This window comes from Tubulanus polymorphus, chromosome 1 (assembly GCF_964204645.1).
Source record: "Tubulanus polymorphus chromosome 1, tnTubPoly1.2, whole genome shotgun sequence".
Classification (NCBI taxonomy): domain Eukaryota; kingdom Metazoa; phylum Nemertea; class Palaeonemertea; order Tubulaniformes; family Tubulanidae; genus Tubulanus; species Tubulanus polymorphus.
In genome coordinates this window covers 27,424,228-27,448,940 of record NC_134025.1, presented here as the reverse complement: position 1 = coordinate 27,448,940, position 24,713 = coordinate 27,424,228, and the positions used below count along the sequence as shown (strand labels likewise).

Below are 24,713 nucleotides of genomic sequence, written 5' to 3'. Positions count from 1 at the left end.
CTCAGTCAGGTATGGCGGATAGTCGAGAATCGCTGACTGTCTGTGCGGAAGTGTTCGAAAAGTCTAGCCCAAAATCTCCCGCTATACAACCTTTGCACCAAGTTTCCTGACCCCCCCCCCTCACAGATACGTATCGTGCTATTACCACAATCGAGGAATGAATTCTTAGTACCGCAAACATTACACTGAATAGACTGCATGTCGTGTTTCTAACAAGAATTAACCCCCTCCCCAAACAGTGGTAAGCCTTACTCTCTGAATGTTTCCTAATGGAAAAAAAACTAGACGAAGTCTAAGTACAGGTACTGCTCGACGACGAGACAGAATCAGCTTCTTCTAAGCATTTACAAGTCGACACTATTCTATGTAGACAGCGTACAATAAATTCTCCAACACTAGAGTGAACTTATATTTCAACTACTTTTATTTATGGGGTAGTAGAATCATACGTTTGTTCAGGGGCAGATCTAGGACAATAGGAAGGCGGGGGTCTGAAAGAGAATGGAACAGCCCCACCGAAGTGCACAAACTTAGGTGTTACAACTTTTTGCAAAAACTTTCGCAAAGATTCAATTTCCGAGAGCATGAACGTTAAATTTATGGGTTTCAGTGAGACAAAAAGGTTCATCTCGATGGAAAACTGTGATACGGACCCCGAAACCAAGCTCTACATCCGTCCCTGTTGCTACGACGATTTCTCCGTTCTCCACAGCATTCGTGTTCATAGAATAACCAAACATTTCAAATGTAACGAATTCATAAAATGATAAACAAAAACCAATTTATTCGTTCAAGTCGTAATAAAAAACATGCAAATAAGAATAGATACATTATTGCATCGTGATTTTCAGTTTTTCGATTTGTATCTTTAATTATCGCCACGTGTCCCCGAGAACGCGTAGTTTCTTATACTCGAGGACAACTTTCTGGATTTGAGCTAAATCTCCTTCGTGCTCGTGAAGTTCATGGCTATAACCGCACAACTTTTCGATTTTCTGCAATAAAATGCGAACAATTCATTTAACTATATACGTGTAACTAATAGATTAATCAACTCGCGGATGAATTATACGAAATTTACCTCGAGATTCTTAACTAAACCATGAACTGATTCTTGCGAAAATTTGTGCCTCGCGCTAAAAAGTTCTTTTTGCTGTAAAGAAAGAACAAACACTTGACGTATTCATCAATGTAATCGTTTGCGTTCGGGTTTAATGATAATCGTATCGATACGTTCAAGTACGGTACCTTTAATTTTCCGTTGATGGACAACTTGAGTTCGTGCAACAGTGACTGAGACGACGTCTGCAGTAATAACTGGTAGATGGAGTCGGAATCGCTAGAAATGAAAAGCGTTATTGTTTCTCCTGCAGGATTCTGTAGATGAACAGTTGGTTGATTGATACCAGTGACACTCCCCGTCAGCAAATATTTCAGTATTCCGACTTCTGTAATAAGATAATTTCAACCAGAAAATGAACATACATGCAAATACAGTATAGGTGACTGGAAATATTTCACCTAATTGAAAGGATTAAATTTAAGTATCAGGAACATCGAGCCTTCCAAAGCTTATTTTTAAATGTATTGCAAAATTCCGAACTGACATTGAAGCACGATTCTGGGCAAAATTCAAATGAAATTCTATCGTCACAATACTGAATGAAACCTTCATTGTAACCTACCTGTTCCAAGGATTTCATTTGACCAACACTTACAGAATAAATCGGCTGTATCTATCTTTACAGTTTCAGATAAAATAATCTTATCAGTTGAAGAATTTTCACAAGATCTTATACGAGACAGAGCTGATTTAGCGGTAATGACTGGTTCGACATGTGAACAAATCTCACTAAGAAAGTCTAATACAGTTATTCTTATTTTTACCATTTGAACTGATATACTTTTGGGCAGACCGCTTATACTGAACATACCGCAGAACCCCTCCAGCAAATTTGATACCGGAAGAATAAGAGCAGGTTTGACAACTAATGGAATGTTATCCACGATCTGATCGGTCAGATAGAATTCAACTGCGTGTGATTTTCCAGCTAACAATTCCGGCAATGCAACACATTTCGAAAAAATATATCTTTCTTCTCGTCCACGTCGACTAGCCTCCAAATTAACAGAGAAGATTAACCCAGTTGGTAATGATATAAGTCCGTTATTGTGAATTTCTACTACTAAAGAATAGCGATTTTTCGATCCACAATTCGAGCGTCTCACGAACTGCGTACAAAGTATTCCATTTTCAGTTCGACAAGTTTGGCAAAATTCCAGACTATCTTCGTTTAGATGTAGATTAATCAGTGAATGAAGCGCAGCGATCACAGAGTCCAATTTCTCACAGTTACGCGATGTCAACTGAAGTTTTTGGGATACTAAATGTATATCGTTCAACAGATCTTTCATCGCATTGACGCCAGATCTGCGCGGCTTCACTTCCAACGAACTCTTTCTAACTCGCATAATTTCTCTGCCACGCGATAGGCCGAGCAATCTATCTGGAAATTAGATGCACGAGGATTTGAAATTGATCACAATAATTCAACGAAAATGAAATAATGACACTCTCACATACCGTTGACGAACAGATGATGAATTCGATGGTAGCTGTGCATCTCATATTCAATAATTTGGACATCTTTCACAACTATTGCATTTACAGCAGCAACTCCTGATTTTGTTGCCAGATAAAGTCTATTTTGCCAAACACAAGATGATAAAATCGGGCAATACTGATGACTAGAAATTCGAATTTCTTGCTGCTTGCTCAGAACGGAAAAGAATGTAATGGCACCACCAGTAGATAAAATAACAAACACTTGACATTTCTCAGGATTATTTTCTATCAGATATTGTTGAAATGGATTCTCTTGGTCATCAATTTTCTTATCAATAATCAAACTGTGCATTCCAACAATCGAATCATTGGCATCATAAATAATCTTTGAAGAAACATCCGAACTACCAGTTGGTGTTTTCGGATACAGTGGTATTGAATGAACTTCTCCAGTCCGATATCCAACGACTAAAACAGTGGTATCCGTTAAATTGGCATCTAAACCAAACCAGAAATTAAAGAGATATTTATCAACAAAACATTCTCGCAATGATTCTGCAGCACTTTCAATCAATCCGCAGTGTAAAGTACATAAAAATGGCCGGATGGCTTTTGAAGAGGAGAGAGTTGATGAACTGTTGTCAACGGCAGAACTAACCACATCTAAATCATGGGTCTTTAAAATTACGGTATATACGGGAACGATATCACTTGATATCTTAACAACATCAGATCGATTTAAAAGGTGAACAGCAGCACAACTTCTGTCTTCAGCGTAGATAACAAAATGATGTCCAGTCGCTAATATGAGATGACCATTTCTACAAAAACTGCCAATATTCACCGAGCCTCTTTCATCTACAGGTAAAACAGGAAGGGAAACATCCTTCAATTCAGAATCACTTTGTCCTAATAAAGATGTAAACACATCGCCCGTTTCTGAATGGTGATTATCACTGAAAATACAAATGAAACCATAAACACCATTTACCAGAAATTAATTATGATTGAAATAGATGAATTAAAAATTCTGGCTTAATTGCTTGGTTTTAATGAGGCCAACAATCCAAACTTTCTTCGTTTGCGTCATTCTCTTCACATTGAACAAATTAAAACCCGATATGACTTACATTTTTGTGGAAAATAACTCTTCTAATTTAGACATGTATATTCTCATATTAGCGCATAGCGTATAAATGATACGGGCATCGTTAGTTATTGATAAAACAGGATCTGTAAATTTCAAAGCAACCTGAAAGATATGTATTTGTAAAATACATTATCATAAGTATCTGGAACGGAACAAACAGGAGCTCTACTGTGCCAGCATAGGCCTTCCCTTAGAAAAAGAAGAAAGAAGCTGGTGGCAGAGCAGAAGGAAATTGCTTCTGTTCTTGTACAAACTATATATCTAATGAGATTTAACTTTCTTGATAGCCTTTTAAACTTTTAGTCAAGTTTTTCAACTTCATACCATTTTTTGCCAATCTGTTCCATTCTCGGACTCGATCCAAAGATGCAAAAATGTCCCTTCGAATGATATAACTCCATAAATGTCACCAACTTTCACAATACAAACATATTCATCGACATTTCCCATATTTTCATGCAAAATTCTGTAAATTTGTATTTTGGAACGGCCTACGACCTTGGGATCCATACTTCATTCCTCACTTACCAGAGCTGGAATTACATGAAATCAGGTTCGAATCCCATGGCATAGCGTATTTATATCGTCTGATTATGTTCATTTTGGTAACACTTTTGACCTCGGGCTTCTTACTGATTAATTATACTTTTATGAACAATCCGTGGTTATGCAATAGCCCAGTGCAAATTTTTCTTCGTTGCGAGGTGTCCGACGTCGTCCCTCTGGCCGAAATGAAAAGATAATGCTTTATAGCTACCGCACGACTACTGTAGAATAGTTGTATCCAGAAACATGATAGAAATAAAACCCGACTACTACCGGAAGGAACAGTCGGGTCGTGTCCCGACCATTCAAACCAATGTGATAACGATTGGTTCATTATACGGTTACAGTTAATTTCCTATCAGGCAAAATCAATGCAATCGATCTCGAGTTATCTTCTGCATTTCTGAGACCTCTTATACAACAACAAATTAGTGACAGACTTAGACAAGTTATATATGTACACGTACCAACGTTATATATATACATTCACTTTAATTTCCAACAACTTCCATGCCAAATGCAGTAAAATATGAATATGTACCTGAAACACGGATTACACCAGTCCAGCAACTGTTACATTTTGGTAGTTATAATCAGGGGCCAGTTGCACTAAGGCTGGGGTTTCATATATGTGCAAGCAAAATAGTCCCTGCGAACATTTTGAAATTTGTCAGTTATAGCCATGGTTTCTCATTGTTAGTGTGGTGGTTGTTAGCCAGATTTAGGAGTCCCCTAGGGATAACTTTGATACCAGTCTATGAAACCGTACGGAAGCGATAAAGGGCCTCGAGATGTCGCGTTCCAACTCGACAAGTCGCCATTTTTATGTCGACATACCGCGATATATCGCGTCAAGTCGACATGAATATGTCGATATATCGTGACGTTTTGACGACATATTTCGTTCTCTCGACCACTTTCCTCGCGACAAGTCGACATATTCATGACGACTTGAAACTCAGTCGTCATATCACTGGCGTCCTCATCTTACATTTAGACGTGTCTTCAAATGACGGCTTGTCCCGTGGAAAATGGGCAAAAAGCGAAATTTGTCGTGATAACGTCACGATATGTCGATATATTCATGTCGACTTGACGCGATATATCACGATATATCGACATAAATATGGCGATTTGTCGAGTTGGAACGCGACAACTCGAGGCCCTTTATCGCTTCCGTAAAACCGGGCCCAGGGGACTAGTTGCATTACGGCTTAGTTCAGATATACAGCCAATCTAACAACTTAAGGCCAGTCTTAAGATTTAAGACCACTTAAGTCACGATTGTGCAACCAGTCCCAGGCGACGGTCTATTAATGTGCTTTGAAACTTAAAGTTCAATTCAAGTCAGTTTCCACTTCACATCCTAGCGAACCTTTTACCGAATTTATCAGCTTACCAACACGCTTGTGGCGAGTGTTTTTTGCCTCTTTGAGAATTTTTTCCTTGTGTTCTTGCGGCATCAACAACTTGAACGGATTACATAGTGCGTTACGCCTCTGAAGAATTCTAGTACAATTGACAGTATCATCATTGATCACTGTATTTTCAGTTCTTCCCTCGCACGCATTACACGTTTTGACCTGTTCGTTTTTGTTATGACACGTACATGTAATGAAAAAGTTCAAATCTGCCTTGCTGCGTCGAGTTTTTGATGAAATATCCACTCCTCGGCTATCGAACGTACCTGGCTGAACACCGCCGCGAATTCTCACCAAATTTGAGTGTCTTTCAGCCCATCTATCCGTTTCCTTAAACCTCGGATTATGTTCCTCTTCCTCACCAATCACCGAATCATCAATCATTTCTATATCACTTTGACTTTCCCAAACAGGTCTTTTTTTAATTACGTACATAATTTCTGAATCAACGGGTGATGGTCTTCCGACAGCCGGTAGATTAAAACAATTTTCCTCGATATCTTGAACTGATAGTGCCTCCGATGACGGCTTTTCAGACATTATAATGTCCCGTCTAATGTGACATCTAATCAAAATATGGAAGCTGATATAAAAACAGCATGAATCTGTACTTGATGGCGAAATTAGTACTCATTTTCTCCATCATTACACGCTATGACGCAAGCAATACATTTATAACTATAGTCACGTTACAGTTTATATTCATCCAATGATTTATAAGAAGGACATACGTATAATCATCAGAATTCGTCGCTGATGCTGAGCGGCATATCCTTGACGCATGCCATGTTTAGAACACGCCTGACTTAGTTTAGCCTAGCAAAACTGTGATGCGATACCTTCATATCCTTTATAACATCCACGAGAGACGTAAGTGACTGGGTGCAAATATACGCCTGCGGCAACGTGCGAGCAATGGATGCGTGATTTTGTTATACGTACATGACCAAAGATCATACTACGATACCAAGCGGAAAGCAATTCTAGTAGAGTTCCTGTAGAATCCGTAGAAATGCCGTGCTGTGGATTAATTAGATTTCTGCATTAGATACAACTCTCCCGCATACAAAATAAATGTCACCGGTGAGGGTATTTGTACACAGTGAACAGGATGATTATCTCGGGATAATGAATTGTTTCTGCTCGCGAAGAGCAAATCCACTTACGCGCTTGCATTCATCAATATCAAGTTTCACATACTGTGACGAAAAACCAATGATTGATCGAAGACATATTCGTACGAAAGACAATTAATCCCCAAGACAACGATCATTATGTTATTACAATAACCACGTTTCGAAAAGAATCTTAGATATGCGTGAGTTGATTAAAACTATCAAACCTTGATCAAAATCTTTATATAAAGGCACGGCATATTGTCGTGAAGTGTTTTGTATAAGATATATGGACTCGGAAACGAAGTAAATGTACTGGTATTTAGGTTATGCTGTGTACTGTGTCATTTAACATTGCGGCTAACAGTCACAGGACTGATCCGTCAAGTTCATGCGGCACAGAAATGTTAGTGGATGAAGCCATTGAACGTCTGGGTAGATACGGCCCATGGCAAATATCACTATTCATAGTTTTGGGGTTAGTGATGGGGGTGACAACTAGTTATGGAGCTATGAGCGTTATATTCGTAGGTACGTAGCATTTGGAATCTAATGGGTAGAGTCTGTATAGCCTATATCTAGATGTATTGTATTGTATTGTTTTTCATAAGGTGCCATACCAGCTCATATGTGTAAAACATCAGAAAACTCCTCTCACATAGTTGCGGACCAATGTCAGGAAATCTACGTGAATGCGAGTGGCAATGTAACGGTACCGTGCCAACATGGTTGGACATACGATCACACATATTATGGGTCTACAATTGTCACACAGGTAATCAATCCGGTATTACGTATGATAAATAGTGTGGTATTATAATTGAATATTCACGTTTAATTTTCAAATATTCTGGATTAATCTGTATCTTTAAATGAATGCTTTATTAAATAATCACAATAGTTAAATGAAGCCCACTTAAATTGTTTTTCTCAGTGGAACCTCGTCTGTGATGATTTATGGATGGTGGATTTTTCCCAGACGCTCTATATAATAGGAATGGCTCTAGGTACTGTTCTTCTGATGCCTTTAGCTGACAAATACGGTCGTAAACCAACTGTCATTTACGGTACTCTAGTTCTCGTCGTTACATGGGTCATATCAGCATTTTCTGTGAATTACATCATGTTCGCTGCATTTCGTGTCATACAAGGTTTGATAACCATTGTAAGTATAAAACCCAAAGATTTATTTTCTTATTTCTCTTGACATAAAAGCAAAATAGATGTCGGAATGAATTCTATTATATAGGCGATTGGTTTTGCTTCCTATGTACTGGCATGTGAATTATTCCCTGCATCAAGGAGGACATATGCTGGTTTGTTAGTGCAGGTTTTCTGGGTTACATCGTTGATGTTATTATTGTGTTTGGCTTATTTCATGAGAGATTGGAGACACCTGCATTTAGCGATTAGTTTTTTACCAATCATTATACTACCAGGATACTGGTAAATAGATTCTTTACATTCGATTCGTCAATGATGAACTGCTTATGTTACAGGAAGTTTTTCCTTTTGAAGGCTAATTCCCGAATCGATTCCGTGGTTAGTAGCAAACGGCAAACCGGACGAAGCCATAGCCATACTGAAAAAGGCAGCTCGCTTTAATAGAATATCTTTACACGTCACGAGTCTCGAAAATACTAAACAGGACGAACTAGATATAAACGATGGAGAAGATGAGGAGAATCTCCCCGAAAAATACAAACACCATCACAATGATACAATCTGTACAGTGATACGACATCCAGTAACGAGAAAATACACGATCATTTTAGCATGGACATGGTACACTATAATATATATAAAAAGCTTATTCTTGAACTGCTTGAAGATGAAAATAATTCTTACATTTGTTTAGGTTTGTGGATGCGATTGCATATTTTGGTCTTTCTTTTACGGCAACTTCATTAAGTGGCGATCCATACATCAATTTCTGTTTGACTGCCATGGTAGAACTACCTGCAATATTCATTGCTGTTTTCTTTCTTGAAAAGTAAGATTACCTGTTCATCTGAGTAACCTTGTAATAAAATTGTATGTCAATTGTGCCGATTGGACTAATTTTCAGATACGGACGTCGTTTACCGATCTTCGCCTTCCATCTATTAGCTGGGATCGCTCTTCTTGTAACGATATTTGTGCCAAGCAAGACGTGTAAGTTAAATTATCGATAAAATCTTATTTGAAAGCGTATATCGTATATTCTAATGACTTTTCTTACATTTTTAAGCTGGTGGGACAGATTTAGGAATAGTAATTCTGGTTCTGAATTTAATCGGGAAAACTTTCGTTACGGCTGGTTACGATTCAATTAATCTTTACACACCCGAACTGTTCCCAACAAATCTCAGGTAAAATCAAAAATCCAATAATCAATCTCTCCAGAGTACTTTGCACGTTTTTATGTCAAATTGGTTCTTACAGAAATACTGGACTCGCAGTTTGTAATGTATCGAGTCGAATTGGCGCTATGATAGCACCATTCTCAACGTACGTGGTATGTATTCAGATTGAGGTAACCCAGTGTCATAACAGTTTTATACCATTTTTCGTGCATATGTCTATCAAAATATCATGCCACGAGTATTACTTGTTTGACTTGAGTTGGATTGTTTCTTTATTTTAGATACGAATTATACCGTGGTTACCAGGAGTAATAATCGGTGCTATGTGCGTGGTAGCTGGAATACTGGCATTATGTTTACCAGAAACACATGACAAACCCTTCCCTCAGACTTTGGACGAAATGTTGGCCTGGAAAAATACCAACAACAGGTGTTTCTGTAACAGTGAACAATCAGAATCCACGGACGATGAAAGACAACGCCTTCTACATTCAAATTCACAGATCCTATAACGACGACATAAATTACATTATTCAAATTATTTTCATAAAGCGATTTAACGCGTGGTTATGTATAACTAATGAATAAAGTAACCAACGTATTTTACTTATCTTTTATAAAAATGATATTTATTTGTGGAAAATGTTCTGAGTATTCGAAACAAGTAATCTTACAACACCGACATGCAAGCAAATTACATTTACATAGTCAGAAATGGACGCGCTCTGAAGAGATGGTTTAACCCTAAAAAGCTCAATAGTTATGTTTCTCAATGAAAAAGCACATACGTACATGCATTATATATACATCTAACACTGTACGGTAAAAGAAGATAAAAACAGTAAGTTGAGGACAAACTGTGTCACAAGCAGTCGCAGGACTGATCTGTCAGGTTCCATGCGGCACAATGTTAGTGGATGAAGCTATTGAAAGTCTGGGTAGATACGGCCCATGGCAAATATCATTATTCATAGTTTTGGGGTTAGTGATGGGAGTGACAACCAGTTTTGGAGCTATGAGCGTTATTTTCGTGGGTACGTATATATACAACTATAGGCCTATTTCAAATTTGATGTTAGAACTCTTCATACGAGGAAAGTACATGTATTATCTTCTGTTAGGTGCTATACCGGTACATAGGTGTAAAATCAGAGAAAACTCCTCTCACATAGTTGCGGACCAATGTCAGGAAATCTACGTGAATGCGAGTGGTAATATATCGGTACCGTGCCAACATGGTTCGACATACGATCACACATATTACGGGTCAACAATTGTCACACAGGTAATCAATCCGGTGATCTAATTGATTAATCACGTTGAATGTTCACATATTTTGGATTCAACTGTATCGTTAAATGTGTGCTTTTTGAAATAAGTGCAAAAGTTTATCTCCTCGTAAACCCCTTTTTCTCAGTGGAACCTCGTCTGTGATGATTTATGGTTGGTAGATTTTTCCCAGACGCTCTATATAATAGGAATGGCTCTAGGTACTGTTCTTCTGATGCCTTTAGCTGACAAATACGGTCGTCGACCAACTGTCATTTACGGTACTCTAGTTCTCGTCGTTACATGGGTGATATCAGCATTTTCTGTGAATTACATCATGTTCGCTGCATTTCGTGTGGTACATGGTATAATAACCGTAGTAAGTATAAAAACCAAAAGAGTGATATTTCTCTCGTTATTAATTGCTGAATAGATACCGGAATGAATTCTATTATCTAGGCGGTTAGTTTCGCTACCTACGTACTTGGATGTGAATTATTCCCTACATCAAGGAGGACATATGCCGGTTTGTTAGCGCTGGTTTTCTGGGTTTCGTCGTTGATGTTGTTATTGTGTTTTGCTTATTTCATGAGAGATTGGAGACACCTACATTTAGCGATTAGTTTTTTAGCAATCATAATATTACCAGGATACTGGTAAATAGATTCTTTACAGTCGATTCGTAAATGATGAACTGTTTATGTTAGAGGAATTTTCTGTTTTTGAAGGTTGATTCCCGAATCGATTCCGTGGTTAGTAGCTAACGGCAAACCGGACGAAGCCATAGCAATACTGAAAAAGGCAGCTCGCTTTAATAGAATATCTTTACACGTCACAAGTCTCGAAAATACTAAGCAGGATGAACTAGCTATAAACGATGAAGAAGATGAGAAAAATCGTCCAGAAAAATACAAACACCATCACAAAGATACATTCTGTACAGTGATACGACATCCAGTGACAAGGAAATACACGATCATTTTAGCATGGACATGGTACACTAGAATAGCCTATCCTGATTGTAGCTTAAGTTTAACTGCTGTATAGGATTAAATGATTTTAACGTTTGTTTAGGTTTGTTGATGCGTTTGCATATTATGGTCTTTCCTTTACGGCAACTGCATTAAGTGGTGATCCATACATCAATTTCTGTTTGACTGCCATGGTAGAACTACCTGCAATATTCACTGCACTTTTCTTTCTTGAAAAGTAAGATTCCCTGTTCATTCGATGAACCTTGTTATCCAGCTGCATATACGTCATTTATGCCGATTGGACTAATTTTCAGATACGGACGTCGTTTACCGATCTTCGCCTTCCATCTATTAGCTGGAATCGCTCTTCTTGTAACGATGTTTGTACCAAACAAGACGTGTAAGTTACATTTTTGATAAAATCTTATTTGAAAGCGTATATCGCATAGTCTAATGACTTTTCTTAAATTTTCAAGCTGATGGAACAGATTTAGGAATAGTCATTCTGGTTCTGAATTTAATCGGGAAAACTTTCGTTACGGCTGGTTACGATTCAATTTATCTTTTCACTGCCGAACTGTTCCCGACAAATCTCAGGTAAAATGAAAAAAGCCTTAATCAATTTCTATTTAGAGTACTTATCACGTATTTATATCAAATTGGTTCTTACAGAAATACCGGATCCGCAGTTTGTAATGTATCGAGTCGAATTGGTGCTATGATAGCACCATTCTCAACGTACGTGGTATGTATTCGGATTGAGGTAACCCAGTATCATAACCGTTTGATTCCATTTTCCACGCATATGTCAATCAAAATATCATGCCAACGAGTATTACTTGTTTGACTTGAGTTGGATTGTTTCTTTATTTAAGATACGAATTATACCGTGGTTACCAGGAGTAATATTTGGTGCTATGTGCGTGGTAGCTGGAATACTGATATTATGTTTACCAGAAACACATGACAAACCCTTCCCTCAAACTTTGGACGAAATGTTGGCCTGGAAAAATACCAACAACAGGTGTTTCTGTAACAGCAAACGATCGGAATCGACGGACGATGAAAGACAACGCCTTCTTCATTCAAACTCCAACATCTAATGACGAAGACATAAATTACATTATTCAAATATTATTATACATTATTTATATGAATTGATTTAACGTGTAGTTTGTATATAACTAGTACATAGTTATACAACAACTTATTTTACCAATCTTTCATAAAATGGATATTTATAGAAAATGTTTTGGGTATTTGAAACAAGTAATCTTACAACACCGACATACATACAAGCAAATTACATTTACAAAGTCAGAAATGGACGCCCTCTGAAGAGACGGTTTACCCTAAAAACTTCCAATTGTTATGTTTCTCCTCAATATAGAAAATGAATCCCACACTTAGAAAGAAGAAAAATTTCGAAATGTATCATTGAGCTACTAGTTACTTTTCAACGTTTCGAATACATCCTAAAATATCTTATACGTACATGTATACTAGACAGCTCAAGGGAGCATGTGTTCTGTTATTAAGAAAACACGAGGCGCCGCTCTGTGATGATATTATTTCAAACACGTTCTTATATGATTGTATGACAATATGGCGCAGTAAACGTTTGTCGCATCATATCATTATGAGCTTTATAGTAAAATCGGTACAATCGTATCTTTTTATTCTAATCAAAACGCATATAGGCCGACGTGTATAACACATGGAACACTGTATGTTATAAGTCGATAAGGGTAAATCTTGGACAAATTGTGTCACAAATTGTGTCACAAGCGGTCACAGGACTGATCTGTCGATTTCAATGCGGCACAGAAATGTTAGTGGATGAAGCTATTGAAAGCCTGGGTAGATACGGCCCATGGCAAATCTTATTGTATGTTGTTTTGGGGTTAGTGATGGCACTGACAACTTGCTTTGGAGCTATGAGCGTTATTTTCGTGGGTACGTAATACACCAAACTTCTAAGGCATATTTCAAGTTTGATGTTAGAACTCTTCATACTTGAATTATCTTCCATTAGGTGCTATACCGGTACATAGGTGTAAAATCACAGAAAACTCTTCTCACATATTTGCGGACCAATGTCAGGAAATCTACGTGAATGCGAGTGGTAATAAAACGGTACCGTGCCAACATGGTTGGACATACGATCACACATATTACCGGTCAACAATTGTCACAGAGGTACCGGTAATTCCATACACACTAGCGACATCATTATAAAGCGATGTTCTAGATTAATTTCGGCTTATACATTTAAATGTATGTATATATAATTGCATCAGTTCTTATGTAAATAATATGAACGCTAACTATTCCTCTTCCAGTGGAACCTCGTCTGTGATGATTTATGGATGGTGGATTTTTCCCAGACGCTCTATATAATAGGAATGGCTCTAGGTACTGTTCTTCTGATGCCTTTAGCTGACAAATACGGTCGTAAACCAACTGTCATTTACGGTACTCTAGTTCTCGTCGTTACATGGGTCATATCAGCATTTTCTGTGAATTACATCATGTTTGCAGCATTTCGCGTTATACATGGGTTAATTACTATTGTAAGTATAAAAAACGAAAGATTTATGCAAATTTCTCAATAGTCAATAAACACAAACAGAAATTTATGAATGAATTTTATTATCTAGGCGGTTGGTTTCGCTACCTATGTACTAGCATGTGAATTATTCCCCGCATCAAGGAGGACATATGCCGGTATTTTAGTGCAGGTTTTCTGGGCGTTATCGTTGCTGTTATTATTGTGTTTGGCTTATTTCATCAGAAATTGGAGACACTTGAATTTAGTGATGGGTTTGTTACCAATCATTATATTACCAGGATACTGGTAAATAGATTCTTTACAGTCGATTCGTCAATGATGAACTGCTTATGTTCCAGGAAGTTTTTCCTTTTGAAGGCTAATTCCCGAATCGATTCCGTGGTTAGTAGCAAACGGCAAACCGGACGAAGCCATAGCCATACTGAAAAAGGCAGCTCGCTGTAATAGAATATCTTTACACGTCACGAGCCTCGAAAATTTCAAAGAGGACGAACTAGCTATAAACGATGAAGAAGATGAGGAGAATCTTCCAGAAAAATATAAACACCACCACAAAGATACATTCTGTACAGTGATACGACATCCAGTAACAAGAAAATACACGATCATTTTAGCATGGACATGGTACTCTAAAATATACACAGCAAATTTTTGGTCGTAGTTCTGAAATGTAGCTCAAATAATCAATTATTTGATGTGTTTAGGTTCGTGGATGCGATTGCATATTTTGGTCTTTCCTTTACGGCAACTTCATTAAGCGGTGATCCATACATCAATTTCTGTTTGACTGCATTGGTGGAGATACCTGCAATATTCATTGCACTTTTCCTTCTTGAAAGGTAAGGCCAAAATGATCTCATTCACCGGGTTTTAGCGGGTAATTTTGTAACTTTTAATCAACGAAACAATTTGCAATTTGTTTTAGATACGGACGTCGTTTACCTACATCTGCCTTCCATCTATTAGCTGGGATCGCTCTTCTCGTGACGATATTTGTACCAAACAAGACATGTATAAATCATGATTTCTTCTTATTGAACTATCTAACTAGATTATTTCCTACTTTCAACGATGTATCTATATATTCTTTAAGCTGGTGGTACAGATTTGGGAATAGTCATTCTGGTTCTGAATTTAATCGGAAAATCTTTCGTATCGGCTGCTTACGATTCGATGTATCTCTACACTCCTGAACTGTTCCCGACAAACCTCAGGTAAGATATTAAACTCTTAGATACTGCTCTTCATATTCATATATAGATTTTCACATGTGTAACCACTTTTTAATGATAATATTATAGAAATACAGGACTTGGAGTTTGTAATGTGACTAGCCGAATTGGTGCTATGATAGCGCCATTCTCAACATATGTGGTAGATTTCTAATAATTCCGCTTAAAATGCCGCAAGTTTTTCTTTCCTTTAACCGGTGCTGACATTGTTCCTTTATTTTAGATACAAATTATACCGTGGTTACCAGGAGTAATAATCGGTGCTATCTGCGTGGTAGCTGGAATACTGATATTATGTTTACCAGAAACACATGACAAACCCTTTCCTCAGACTTTGGACGAAATGTTGGCCTGGAAAAATACCAACAACAGGTGTTTCTGTAGCAGTAAACAATCAGCGGAAAACATAGAAGAAGAAAGACAACACCTTCTTCATCCAGACTCAAAGATCCAATGACAACGAAACTATTCATATCATTCAAATTCGATTGATTCTATCTTACGATTTAACAAATCTTTTGAACAACAAATACTACGTGGATTTCATTTCTTCAGCAATTTTCACCAACTCCTCGGTTGTCATAGTGTAATTACTCTCTTTCCACAATTCTCTCAATCGGTCTAATGTCTTCTGTATTTTTGGCCCACCTTTGAAGCCTATATCTAATAATGAACGCCCATTTACAGGAAACTTCGGAGGTTCCCAAGCTTTGAACTGGTCCAGAAGATCATCTTGTCCTTCATATTTTAATAATTCGCATATTTTATCTTTAGCTTTTGGCTCTTTGTGTGCTAAAGAGTCTAAGAACAAGTCTTTGATGAATTTCATAGAATCCTCCGTGGGTAATGTGTCCCTGTTGGCTATGATATAATAACCCAAGCGCACCTCATCATTTGACAGTTTCAGACGAATATGTAACTTTGTAAGCTGTAAAATATATAATTCATTGTTAATGATGCTTTATGAAGATTTGGGTGCAGAATTGTGGATTTGAGAGAGATATATCATAAATACCTCTTCTTCTGTTTTGAGTAGTGATACAGCACAGGTCATTGGTTGCGGAGTCAGATGCTTACATCGATTCCAAATCTTATGTACCTCATTTGTATTAACGTTTTCGGGAAAACCTAAAAATACCCAACATTAATGGTCTTCAAGTATGAAATTTTGAATGTCATTATACATTAAAATCTGTCTTTGCATGAAATTACCAAGATATTTCAAAATATCGAGCTGTTGCATTGTTGTAAGAAGATCGGCGGCAAAATTTCCAACCACAATCTTCTTCATTTCCATCCACAGTCTTTCACCAGAAATATCTACAAACATATCATATTCGATAGTTAAAATCTGTAAGCTTTTCAATATTTTTCAAGTTTTTCTTCCTTCCAGATCACATGGACTAAAAATTTACCTTTTAAACCGTTTGCATTTTCCTTGATATCACTTAAAATCTTTAGATCATGAGAATCTGGAAATTCAGCTATTCTTCCATAAAATCTGTTTGAATTTAAATTTACATTTAGTATCATCTTTAAATTTTGTTACCTTCTAGGTCTTATAAGCACTTGTTATTGATTTGAAATAAGAATTAAATACTGCATATAATAACCAATTAATCTTTGATTTTAATGATAAATAATGGAAGAAATCTTACCTGAAATATCGTAAGAATTAAATACTGCATATAATAACCAATTAATCTTTGATTCTAATTATAAATAATGGAGAAATCTTACCTGAAATATCGTAGAATTCGTAAATAGTCCTCTTGAATCCGAGAAGCTGCATCACCAACGAAACAAACTTTTCGATTTGACAAATCTTCTCTACCATTGAAATAATCATACAGTGTACCATCAAGCCCTACAATGAAGACTTTTATCTTACGATTGAGTTGAAAATGTAAAATAATTGTCATTTGATAGAAATTTACCTAAGAACATAGCATTGACTGTAAGGTCTCGTCTATTAGCGTCTAACTGCCAGTCCGTAGTGAATTCAACCTCTGCATGCCTTCCATCTGTTCTGATATCGATTCTAAGTGTTGTCACCTCGAAGTTTTCCTGTAAATATTTGTTAATATTTCTAAAGTGAAGCAAAAAATATTGATAAGTCAATTTCATAAAGCACAAATAAAATCTACCTTATCATTAATTCTTGCCGTGATTGTACCGTGTTTTTCGCCTTTTTTGTTTATCATACGTATTTTCTCACTTTCAAACATTTCTTTCATTTGATCGGGAGTAGCGGTCGTAGCGAAGTCGATATCACCCGGCGTTTTACCGGACAGCAGATCTCTCACTGCTCCACCGGCAATACGAATCTCATAGTTGTACTTTTTGAACAGATCGCTGAGAACGTTTAACTCCGGCGTGGAGACCTTCTGGAAGGCATCTTTTTCAATTTTCATCGTCACTAATTTCCCAAGTCTTTTAACAGTATTATATCTCAAAGTGGAAAATTGTTTGGAAGATAATACGCTGTTGAGTACCGGTATGTTCTGGCAGATCGATCTATTCAGATATCTAGTCCACCTCATTGAAGATATTTACTATCTAGCGACTGCAAAAAAGTAGAATAAAATATATTAAAACGTTGAAAATGTGAACATCGTGAGATGGACTAAATTAATTGCTATCTACTTCACAATTCAGTCCCACTGACTGGAGCAATCCTAAAATTACTAACTAGGGACATCTTCACCTAAGTCCTACTGGAAGTGGTTGTAGCCACACACACTCTACGACACTCTAATCCCCAACTTAGTTCACTGACGACACCTATTTTCTTCATCAGAAGGGATGCCAGGCGCCTCCTAGGTTTTGTGTGGGTTGCACAAGGCTATAAGTATAGGAACTGGTCAGTAACCTGCCTTTGATTTAATTTAATAATCTATTTCTACAAAACACCGTGGTATAAGCCCATTGGATTATACGAGCTTACCACCAAGAATTTAAGATATATGGGACATATCTCAACACTATTTCAGTTTTTGGCAGGATTTGCTTCTTTGACTTTTGGGGGGATCTGATGTCGATGAAAAGTTCAAGGGAAAGCACATATTGGATTTATGAACTTGAATTGAATCTGTCATTGATTAATCAGGTAACAGGATACACGTTGCCATAGGGGTCCGCCATAGGACTGTGCCATTAATGGGTTTTGAACACACTTGCCACAGTAAATTACGAAATGCAACAATGATGGGACGTCCAATTCGGGTGACGACCTTGGGTCTTACTCCGATATGGTATCCGATATACAGTAGTAAAGCCTACAACGCGGATTCGAAAAAGTCAAAAACCGTCACTTTAAGAGTACGAGGTAGCAGCCTCAAGGTCGTTGAGCTGTGTTTTGACATTTTTGACGTTTGTCGTTTGTTTATCTAATTAATTCAATCAAGAAGCGGTAATTAATCAAGTATGCCGAAGGATAAATTGACATCTTCTAGAAAAGCGCATCAGCGCTGGCATATTCTAGCAAATGTACGGTAACTCAACCACTCTTCACATTCACTCCTTATATAAAAAAGAACACATTTTGAAATGATTCAGATTGCTCTTTTTAAAATTACTTTTTGGTTTTTCTAATTTAAGTTTAAAGTTTATCTAATTTAATATTATATACTTTGATTTATTAGGCCAGGGGACATAATGATTGAATTAGGCTATAATAGGCGTTGCTATATTTTGAATTTAGTTATAGTATGGCGCATATTTCACTCGCTAGACTAGCCCCTCTAGACTTCAGCAAATAATCAATAACTTACTGGCTGTAATGTAGCTCAACCCCTATTACCACTTACCCCTGACCCATTTCTCTTACTTTAAACGCTGATTCTTCATTTATGCCATGGTGGCTTTGTGTATTTATTTATTCATTTTATGTGTACAGGTCTTGAAGAAAACAGGAGTAGAAACCAATGATAACAGTGCTTCAGTTAGGCGATTTTCATCATTTGGTTTATTGAAAGCTACTAAAATTGATGAAAATCCATGTGATTCTGTTGTTTATACTGAAGAAGGTGACATTAGTTGGCATCAATATTCTTGTTACAATTTCCCAAATTTCAAAGCTAAAATCAGGTATTTAACACATCATGGAATTACTGGTTTTAAACTTTAATATAATGACACCTAATGGTAAACATATTTCTTTAATTGCAGGCAACTATCGAAATCTTTAGACATTTCAGACTTACTTGAATTTGACAATACAGGAAATGTTTGTGAGTTGAATTAATGTTTTGGTAAATTTTCATATTTATCTTCAAGTAGACCTATGTGTCATTATTTTCTTTTTTGTAGGTATCTGGCCTGCTGAGGAAATTTTGGCTTTCTATAGCATGTCTCATAAAGATAAGTTTAAGTAAGATTGATTTATCACCTTTATGAACACACCCAAGCCTTAAAGCATCTACCGGGTATATCTTGTACTGTTATTTTCTTTTGTCGGTTTTGAGTTTTTTCTATATCTATTTGAAGGAATAAATCGGTGTGTGAATTGGGTGGTGGTATGACATGTTTAGCAGGAATTGCTGTAAGCTATGAGTTTATCAAAGCACATTTCAAACGAAATGTATTCTATGATTTACAATCATTAATTATGAATACTTGTATAAATATATCATCAGGTTGCTATGGAAACTGAGATGAAGCAGATGGTTTTGACGGATGGCAATGAAAAATCAATCAGAAGTAAGTTTATTCAAAGAGTTGGCTCAATGTTGCTAAAACTTGTAGATCACTTATTTGGCTTTTCTTTCAGACTTAGAAGAAATAATCACTGCCAATAAAGATGCATTCAAACATTCAGATGTTAATGTTAAATTGCTAAGATGGGATTGCGTGGATGTCATTGATGAGAATAAATTTGATGTAATCATTTGTGCCGATTGGTGAGTTTTTGATAATTTCTTTACGTCACTATACAAAGTTTCTTACAGAATAACCATAGAAAAATAAAACTCATGTTGACTTTTTCAGTCTATTTTTCGATGACTCCCGAGAACACTTAGCTTCAGCTATCAACAAGTTACTTAAGCCAGATGTAAGTTCAGTATATCCTCGTTTTGCTTTCAAAACCCAGATATAATTATAACCAGAGCAAGATCCGATGAATCAGTTGTATCTATATTTCAGGGTGAAGCTATCATATTTGCACCGACCAGAGGGGAAACGATGCAAAAATTTATAAACATAGCTTCGTCTAAATTCAATATAGTCAGAGATGAAAGTTATGATAATTATATATTGAATCTACATAAAGGGGTAAGGCATATAAACCAGTTGCTCAAAGGAAGTTTGCTAATTATGGTATTTCTTAACCGCCTTCAAATCTCAGTCACAGACTATAATTTACTTCATTTCTCTTAATATCACTGCTATTGTGATTTTCAGTTTGAAATTAGTCATCCAGATCTCTACGATCCAGACTTACACTATCCAGTATTGCTGACTATGACCAAGTTACTGGTAACATAATCAGAAAGATTGATACCCGACACCTTAGTTTAGACTTCCCGAATGCAGTTTATTCTCCTCAAGTCATTGACTACGAAATCTGGTCAAATTCTTATCCGAGTTATGCATACACTGAGATTATATCGATTTTTTTAACTTATTTGTTGTATATGTACTTAATCATGATTATTGTATGGTTACCGTTTGTATCATAAATATTGTTCCTGTGTTTCTATCTAATCATGGAAAAAATAAAATCAAAGATTCTTATTGAAATATTCGTGTTCATCATACTTTGTTTCTTATCGATTGATTAGTATTTATATACAGAGATGAATTGTTGTTCACTAATGTGTTTCAATGATCATTCAACAAAAATATTGAAAAAATGTCCACTTTTTACCTTCCATCATTCTAATTCTTTGATTGAAAAATTACCAGTTGAGTAGTTTTAAGGGTCTAGAGATTTTCTTCGAAACCCAGCCCGCAAATTGGTAGTTTGTCCATTCGAGCTATTCAGACTCTGGCAAGCGAGTATTATGTTAGGTCACACGTTTCCCCCCCCCAGACAAGCAAGACAATCCATCACAGCGTCTTTAAAACTACCCCAAATAACTTCATTCTGACAATAGATAAATGGCCAGACGGAGGGGATGAAAAGCCAACTACGCTATAGTCCTCTGGCTTCAACCGAAGATAGCTAATAAAAAGCAAACACTGAAATATGCAGTTAACATGTTTATTCACAAGTAAAGAAAGCGGTTTCATTTTAATACAAACAGGCTTCAGAAACTTGTAAATAAGCTTCATTCATTACAGTTTAACGGAAGGTTCTCACAAATCTCCACTGTCAATTTCTCTTAATTCAGATATGGGGGCAGAGGAGCATTTGCAATTTTCCTTGAAAAACTTATCATCTATCGACGTATGACTGACTAAAGTTATATTCTTGGTTTTTCCAATTGTGACCATAAATGATCATTTATCACCTTGAAAAACACTTCTGCCATCAATTTCCGCATCAAACATACTGCTACAGAGTCTAATAATACATGTTCTGTAGTCAGTCATATATCAATTTTAATACATACATATTACAATTTCATGGTTTAGTAGTGTTTTCGAAGAACCAAACCAAATTTTTAACCATTTAAACAAAAAAAATAACAATACTTCAGTCAGTTGGAAAATTCTTATAACATCAAGGCCATATAATGATGTTATATAAATATTGTTCTCTAACTTACTAACATTGATTTGCCAACCTTGGAAGGTTATGTGGAAGAAAACTAGCCAACAGTCTGGTTTCCCTAACATCAGAAACTATTGATATGATTTTGCTCTTTTGTTGTCAAAGTTAACGCACAAGGCAGGACATTTCACAAAGCCGAATACCAGGTAAGCATTAGCCATTGAACAACCATCAATTCTACATGGACCTATGATTAGAATAGCTTATTTTGATGATAATGCCCATTTACATCATTCTTTTACATAATACTTTTCCATTGTACATGTGCTATCGAGTAAGGAAACCAGTCTGGTGAAGTTTGCTTCCATAAAAAGGTGCAAAAAGAAGTTATTCATAATTGAAAATAAAAAGGCACTTTTGTGTCCAATTCTGATGTAGATTTTACCGAAGGTCTCCATCATTACACATATATACTGTCATATCAGTAAATGAGGTTTTCATACTAAAACAATCAAAGCACTCAAATGGAAATTATGTAGACCCTACACCTTGTGAAATCTATTGATTATCAGTTCCTCCTTATTTTAATTTTGCTTGCCCACACAAATTTTATTCAGGCATTGAGGATGATTTTATCTTTAACTAGTGGATAATACTAACTGGCCTCATTATGCATGTAATGATAGAGATGGTAAAATAATGGTACATAATGAACCAGACCTACGTGTATCAAGGATAGCATAAATCAAACTCTTCAGAATTGAGTGTTCACAGTAGCCGAACAACCATAATACCATCAATACTAACGTAAAATCTAATGCAACTGTAATACCACGTAAAAATTTGATCTATGCTATCTTTGATGTTGTGTTAAGTGTAGTTTAAAATAGATACAGATTAAACATCGAGAATAGCAGACATTTATCAGTAGAATGAAACCTTTGCATTTTCAAGCAAAAGAAATATAGACAAAGCCACGCGAGCTTACAATTTCTATCTAGCATATCAAATAATTTAACACTGACTTTTATGGCATATATGTATGTATGTATGTAATATACATATTTATATCATATTATTATTATATATGTATGTATATATATATATATATAATAGATATATATATATAGTAGTTATTGACATAGATTCCTACCATCAAATACGTACGAAAATATACACTATGTTTTCTGTTTTTATTCATGGTAGGCTTCGGATTATGTTTTTTTTTGTATCATTTAATATCGCAGAATTATATATGTAAGATCCCATGATGACAACACATGACTTACATGACAAACATAAAGCGATTCATTATTCCAACAGGTCACAGAAACGAAAAATGAAGCACAATTTGAAAAGAAAGATCAAAGTAGTCGCGTTGTATAATACAGTAAACACTGCCCGTCTCCCAGCAACTCAAACTTTGTTTAACATGGACTGATAACTAAAATCCCTTACATTTAGACAGAAGTGTGGTACCAATTTCTCAAAGAGTTAGGCAAGTTTATTATTAGTGTCTCCTAAAAACGCAAGAATATAGGTGAAATCCAGTCCTCGGATCGTTAACTGAATAAATGCGTTGTAATAAATTTCTTGTAAGGTAGTGGGAGGATCCAGCAATCCTTTGCTTTAACGTTTTATGGATGGATACAATATCATTAGTGATTAGTAATGCACGCTGGATGTATCGCGATCAATCATACACTTAATGACACAAAATATTATCATGGCAAGAATGTTAGTAAGTATAGCAGTTGAAACAATCAGATATGAATGAAAAAAGTTTCGCACACATCAATGAAGTTCATACAATCCTTGAGCCAGTTCCACAGTTCGGAGACACAATTTGACTACCGTAATTGGAAATGAACTAATTTCAAATCTTATGAGTCAAACTCATCTCAGAACTGGAACTAAACCTCGAGTCACAAGCTGTGAGTAAAATTACCACGAGCAGTCAGGTCTCAACCAGATAACCACCATATCTATTAGCATTACTAACAAAAACGTTTTAGGGCGACACTGAGCAAAATCATCCATTATGATACGCTTCAACTTATTCTCAACTGAAAAATTATCATTTGATCTACAAGCGACAACAATCTCAACCCTAAACACATAGCCAAGGTAAAAAAAACCAGCGTATAATAAGAATATCAGCAACTGTAGCTAACTCCAAAACATAAACCTGATGACTTGAAACTACAGCTTAAAATGTGTACATGTCCCTTCACATAATACTACATACACCAATACATATAAGTATCCCTGAAATTACAACGCCATCAAGTTCATCTTCCAGATTAATATTCAACAAGGCAAACAAAAAATATCATACAGCAAATGATAAACTATACAAATGAAACTGTACTAGAATATATCATAGTTATCTAAGTTCATTCATGCCATCGATACCAAATTCTGTAAGGTGATCATGATGGATACAACTTCGAAACCATTACAATATACTACCAACACAAGTTTCTGAATAACTTTCCTAGCAATTCTTAAGTCATGATATATCCAGGTGTAATTCCGCGTCTATAGATGCTGAATTGTGAAAGGTCCAAAATCATTTTAGCAAATCTTAGGAGCATCAATATCATCGAACATGCATAATGAGTCATCATCCATTAGTTTTTAGAGTTTTATCCATCCAACAAACGGAGCGGCTTTAATAATTCAAAAAGAGTACTATTCCATCGAATAGAACGTCGAAAAACAAAAACAATACGACGAAAAGTTAACCAGAAACTTCACAAGAGTTGAAATGAAATCATCGTTTTAAGAAAGATTACCTGCATCAATAATTATTCATCTCGTTTTCTATCACAAATAACACAGTAGTTAAACAGTCAAGCATTT

The 24,713-nt window shown here is 36.2% G+C and overlaps 5 protein-coding genes across 7 annotated transcripts; 3 read left to right on the top strand and 2 right to left on the bottom strand.

Moving 5' to 3' along the window:
- Window positions 1–847: 847 nt before the first annotated feature.
- On the bottom strand, window positions 848–2,014 carry LOC141915008 (uncharacterized). The gene is made up of 4 exons (XM_074806368.1): window positions 1,686–2,014; window positions 1,249–1,448; window positions 1,082–1,153; window positions 848–995 (listed from the first exon to the last, which is right to left on the bottom strand). Exons 1-4 carry the CDS (start codon window positions 1,930–1,932, stop codon window positions 873–875), a joined length of 642 nt encoding a protein of 213 aa, XP_074662469.1. The 5' UTR covers window positions 1,933–2,014; the 3' UTR covers window positions 848–872.
- A 5,045-nt stretch (window positions 2,015–7,059) lies between these two features.
- Window positions 7,060–15,702, top strand: LOC141915059 (uncharacterized). Its single transcript, XM_074806466.1, has 26 exons — window positions 7,060–7,329; window positions 7,410–7,573; window positions 7,733–7,963; window positions 8,048–8,244; window positions 8,317–8,583; window positions 8,657–8,791; window positions 8,867–8,952; window positions 9,029–9,149; window positions 9,223–9,295; window positions 9,425–9,652; window positions 11,271–11,407; window positions 11,487–11,621; window positions 11,701–11,786; window positions 11,863–11,983; window positions 12,059–12,131; window positions 12,262–12,312; window positions 13,087–13,342; window positions 13,422–13,585; window positions 13,729–13,959; window positions 14,047–14,243; window positions 14,316–14,582; window positions 14,663–14,797; window positions 14,884–14,969; window positions 15,052–15,172; window positions 15,260–15,332; window positions 15,414–15,702. Exons 1-26 carry the CDS (start codon window positions 7,128–7,130, stop codon window positions 15,645–15,647), a joined length of 4,071 nt encoding a protein of 1,356 aa, XP_074662567.1. The 5' UTR covers window positions 7,060–7,127; the 3' UTR covers window positions 15,648–15,702.
- Window positions 10,367–11,218, top strand: LOC141900202 (putative transporter B0252.3). Its single transcript, XM_074786986.1, has 3 exons — window positions 10,367–10,428; window positions 10,561–10,791; window positions 11,141–11,218. Exons 2-3 carry the CDS (start codon window positions 10,624–10,626, stop codon window positions 11,174–11,176), a joined length of 204 nt encoding a protein of 67 aa, XP_074643087.1. The 5' UTR covers window positions 10,367–10,428; window positions 10,561–10,623; the 3' UTR covers window positions 11,177–11,218.
- Window positions 15,703–15,722: 20 nt separating the features above from the next.
- LOC141900188 (CCA tRNA nucleotidyltransferase 1, mitochondrial-like) lies at window positions 15,723–18,454 on the bottom strand. Of its 2 annotated transcripts, none has more exons than XM_074786966.1 (8): window positions 18,371–18,454; window positions 17,338–17,756; window positions 17,128–17,257; window positions 16,931–17,057; window positions 16,606–16,691; window positions 16,403–16,510; window positions 16,206–16,318; window positions 15,723–16,118 (listed from the first exon to the last, which is right to left on the bottom strand). In XM_074786966.1, the coding sequence occupies exons 2-8, from the start codon at window positions 17,731–17,733 to the stop codon at window positions 15,723–15,725; spliced, it is 1,356 nt and encodes a 451-aa protein (XP_074643067.1). In that variant the 5' UTR covers window positions 17,734–17,756; window positions 18,371–18,454. The 2 variants fall into 2 exon arrangements, with proteins under 2 accessions (XP_074643067.1, XP_074643076.1); XM_074786975.1 differs by having other exon boundaries at window positions 18,367–18,452.
- Window positions 18,455–18,521: 67 nt separating this feature from the next.
- LOC141914889 (calmodulin-lysine N-methyltransferase-like) lies at window positions 18,522–20,879 on the top strand. Of its 2 annotated transcripts, XM_074806227.1 has the most exons (10): window positions 18,522–18,679; window positions 19,089–19,279; window positions 19,361–19,422; window positions 19,502–19,562; window positions 19,679–19,733; window positions 19,828–19,891; window positions 19,962–20,091; window positions 20,180–20,243; window positions 20,336–20,464; window positions 20,594–20,879. In XM_074806227.1, exons 1-10 carry the CDS (start codon window positions 18,617–18,619, stop codon window positions 20,675–20,677), a joined length of 903 nt encoding a protein of 300 aa, XP_074662328.1. In that variant the 5' UTR covers window positions 18,522–18,616; the 3' UTR covers window positions 20,678–20,879. The 2 variants fall into 2 exon arrangements, with proteins under 2 accessions (XP_074662328.1, XP_074662329.1); XM_074806228.1 differs by lacking the exon at window positions 20,336–20,464.
- Window positions 20,880–24,713: the final 3,834 nt, after the last annotated feature.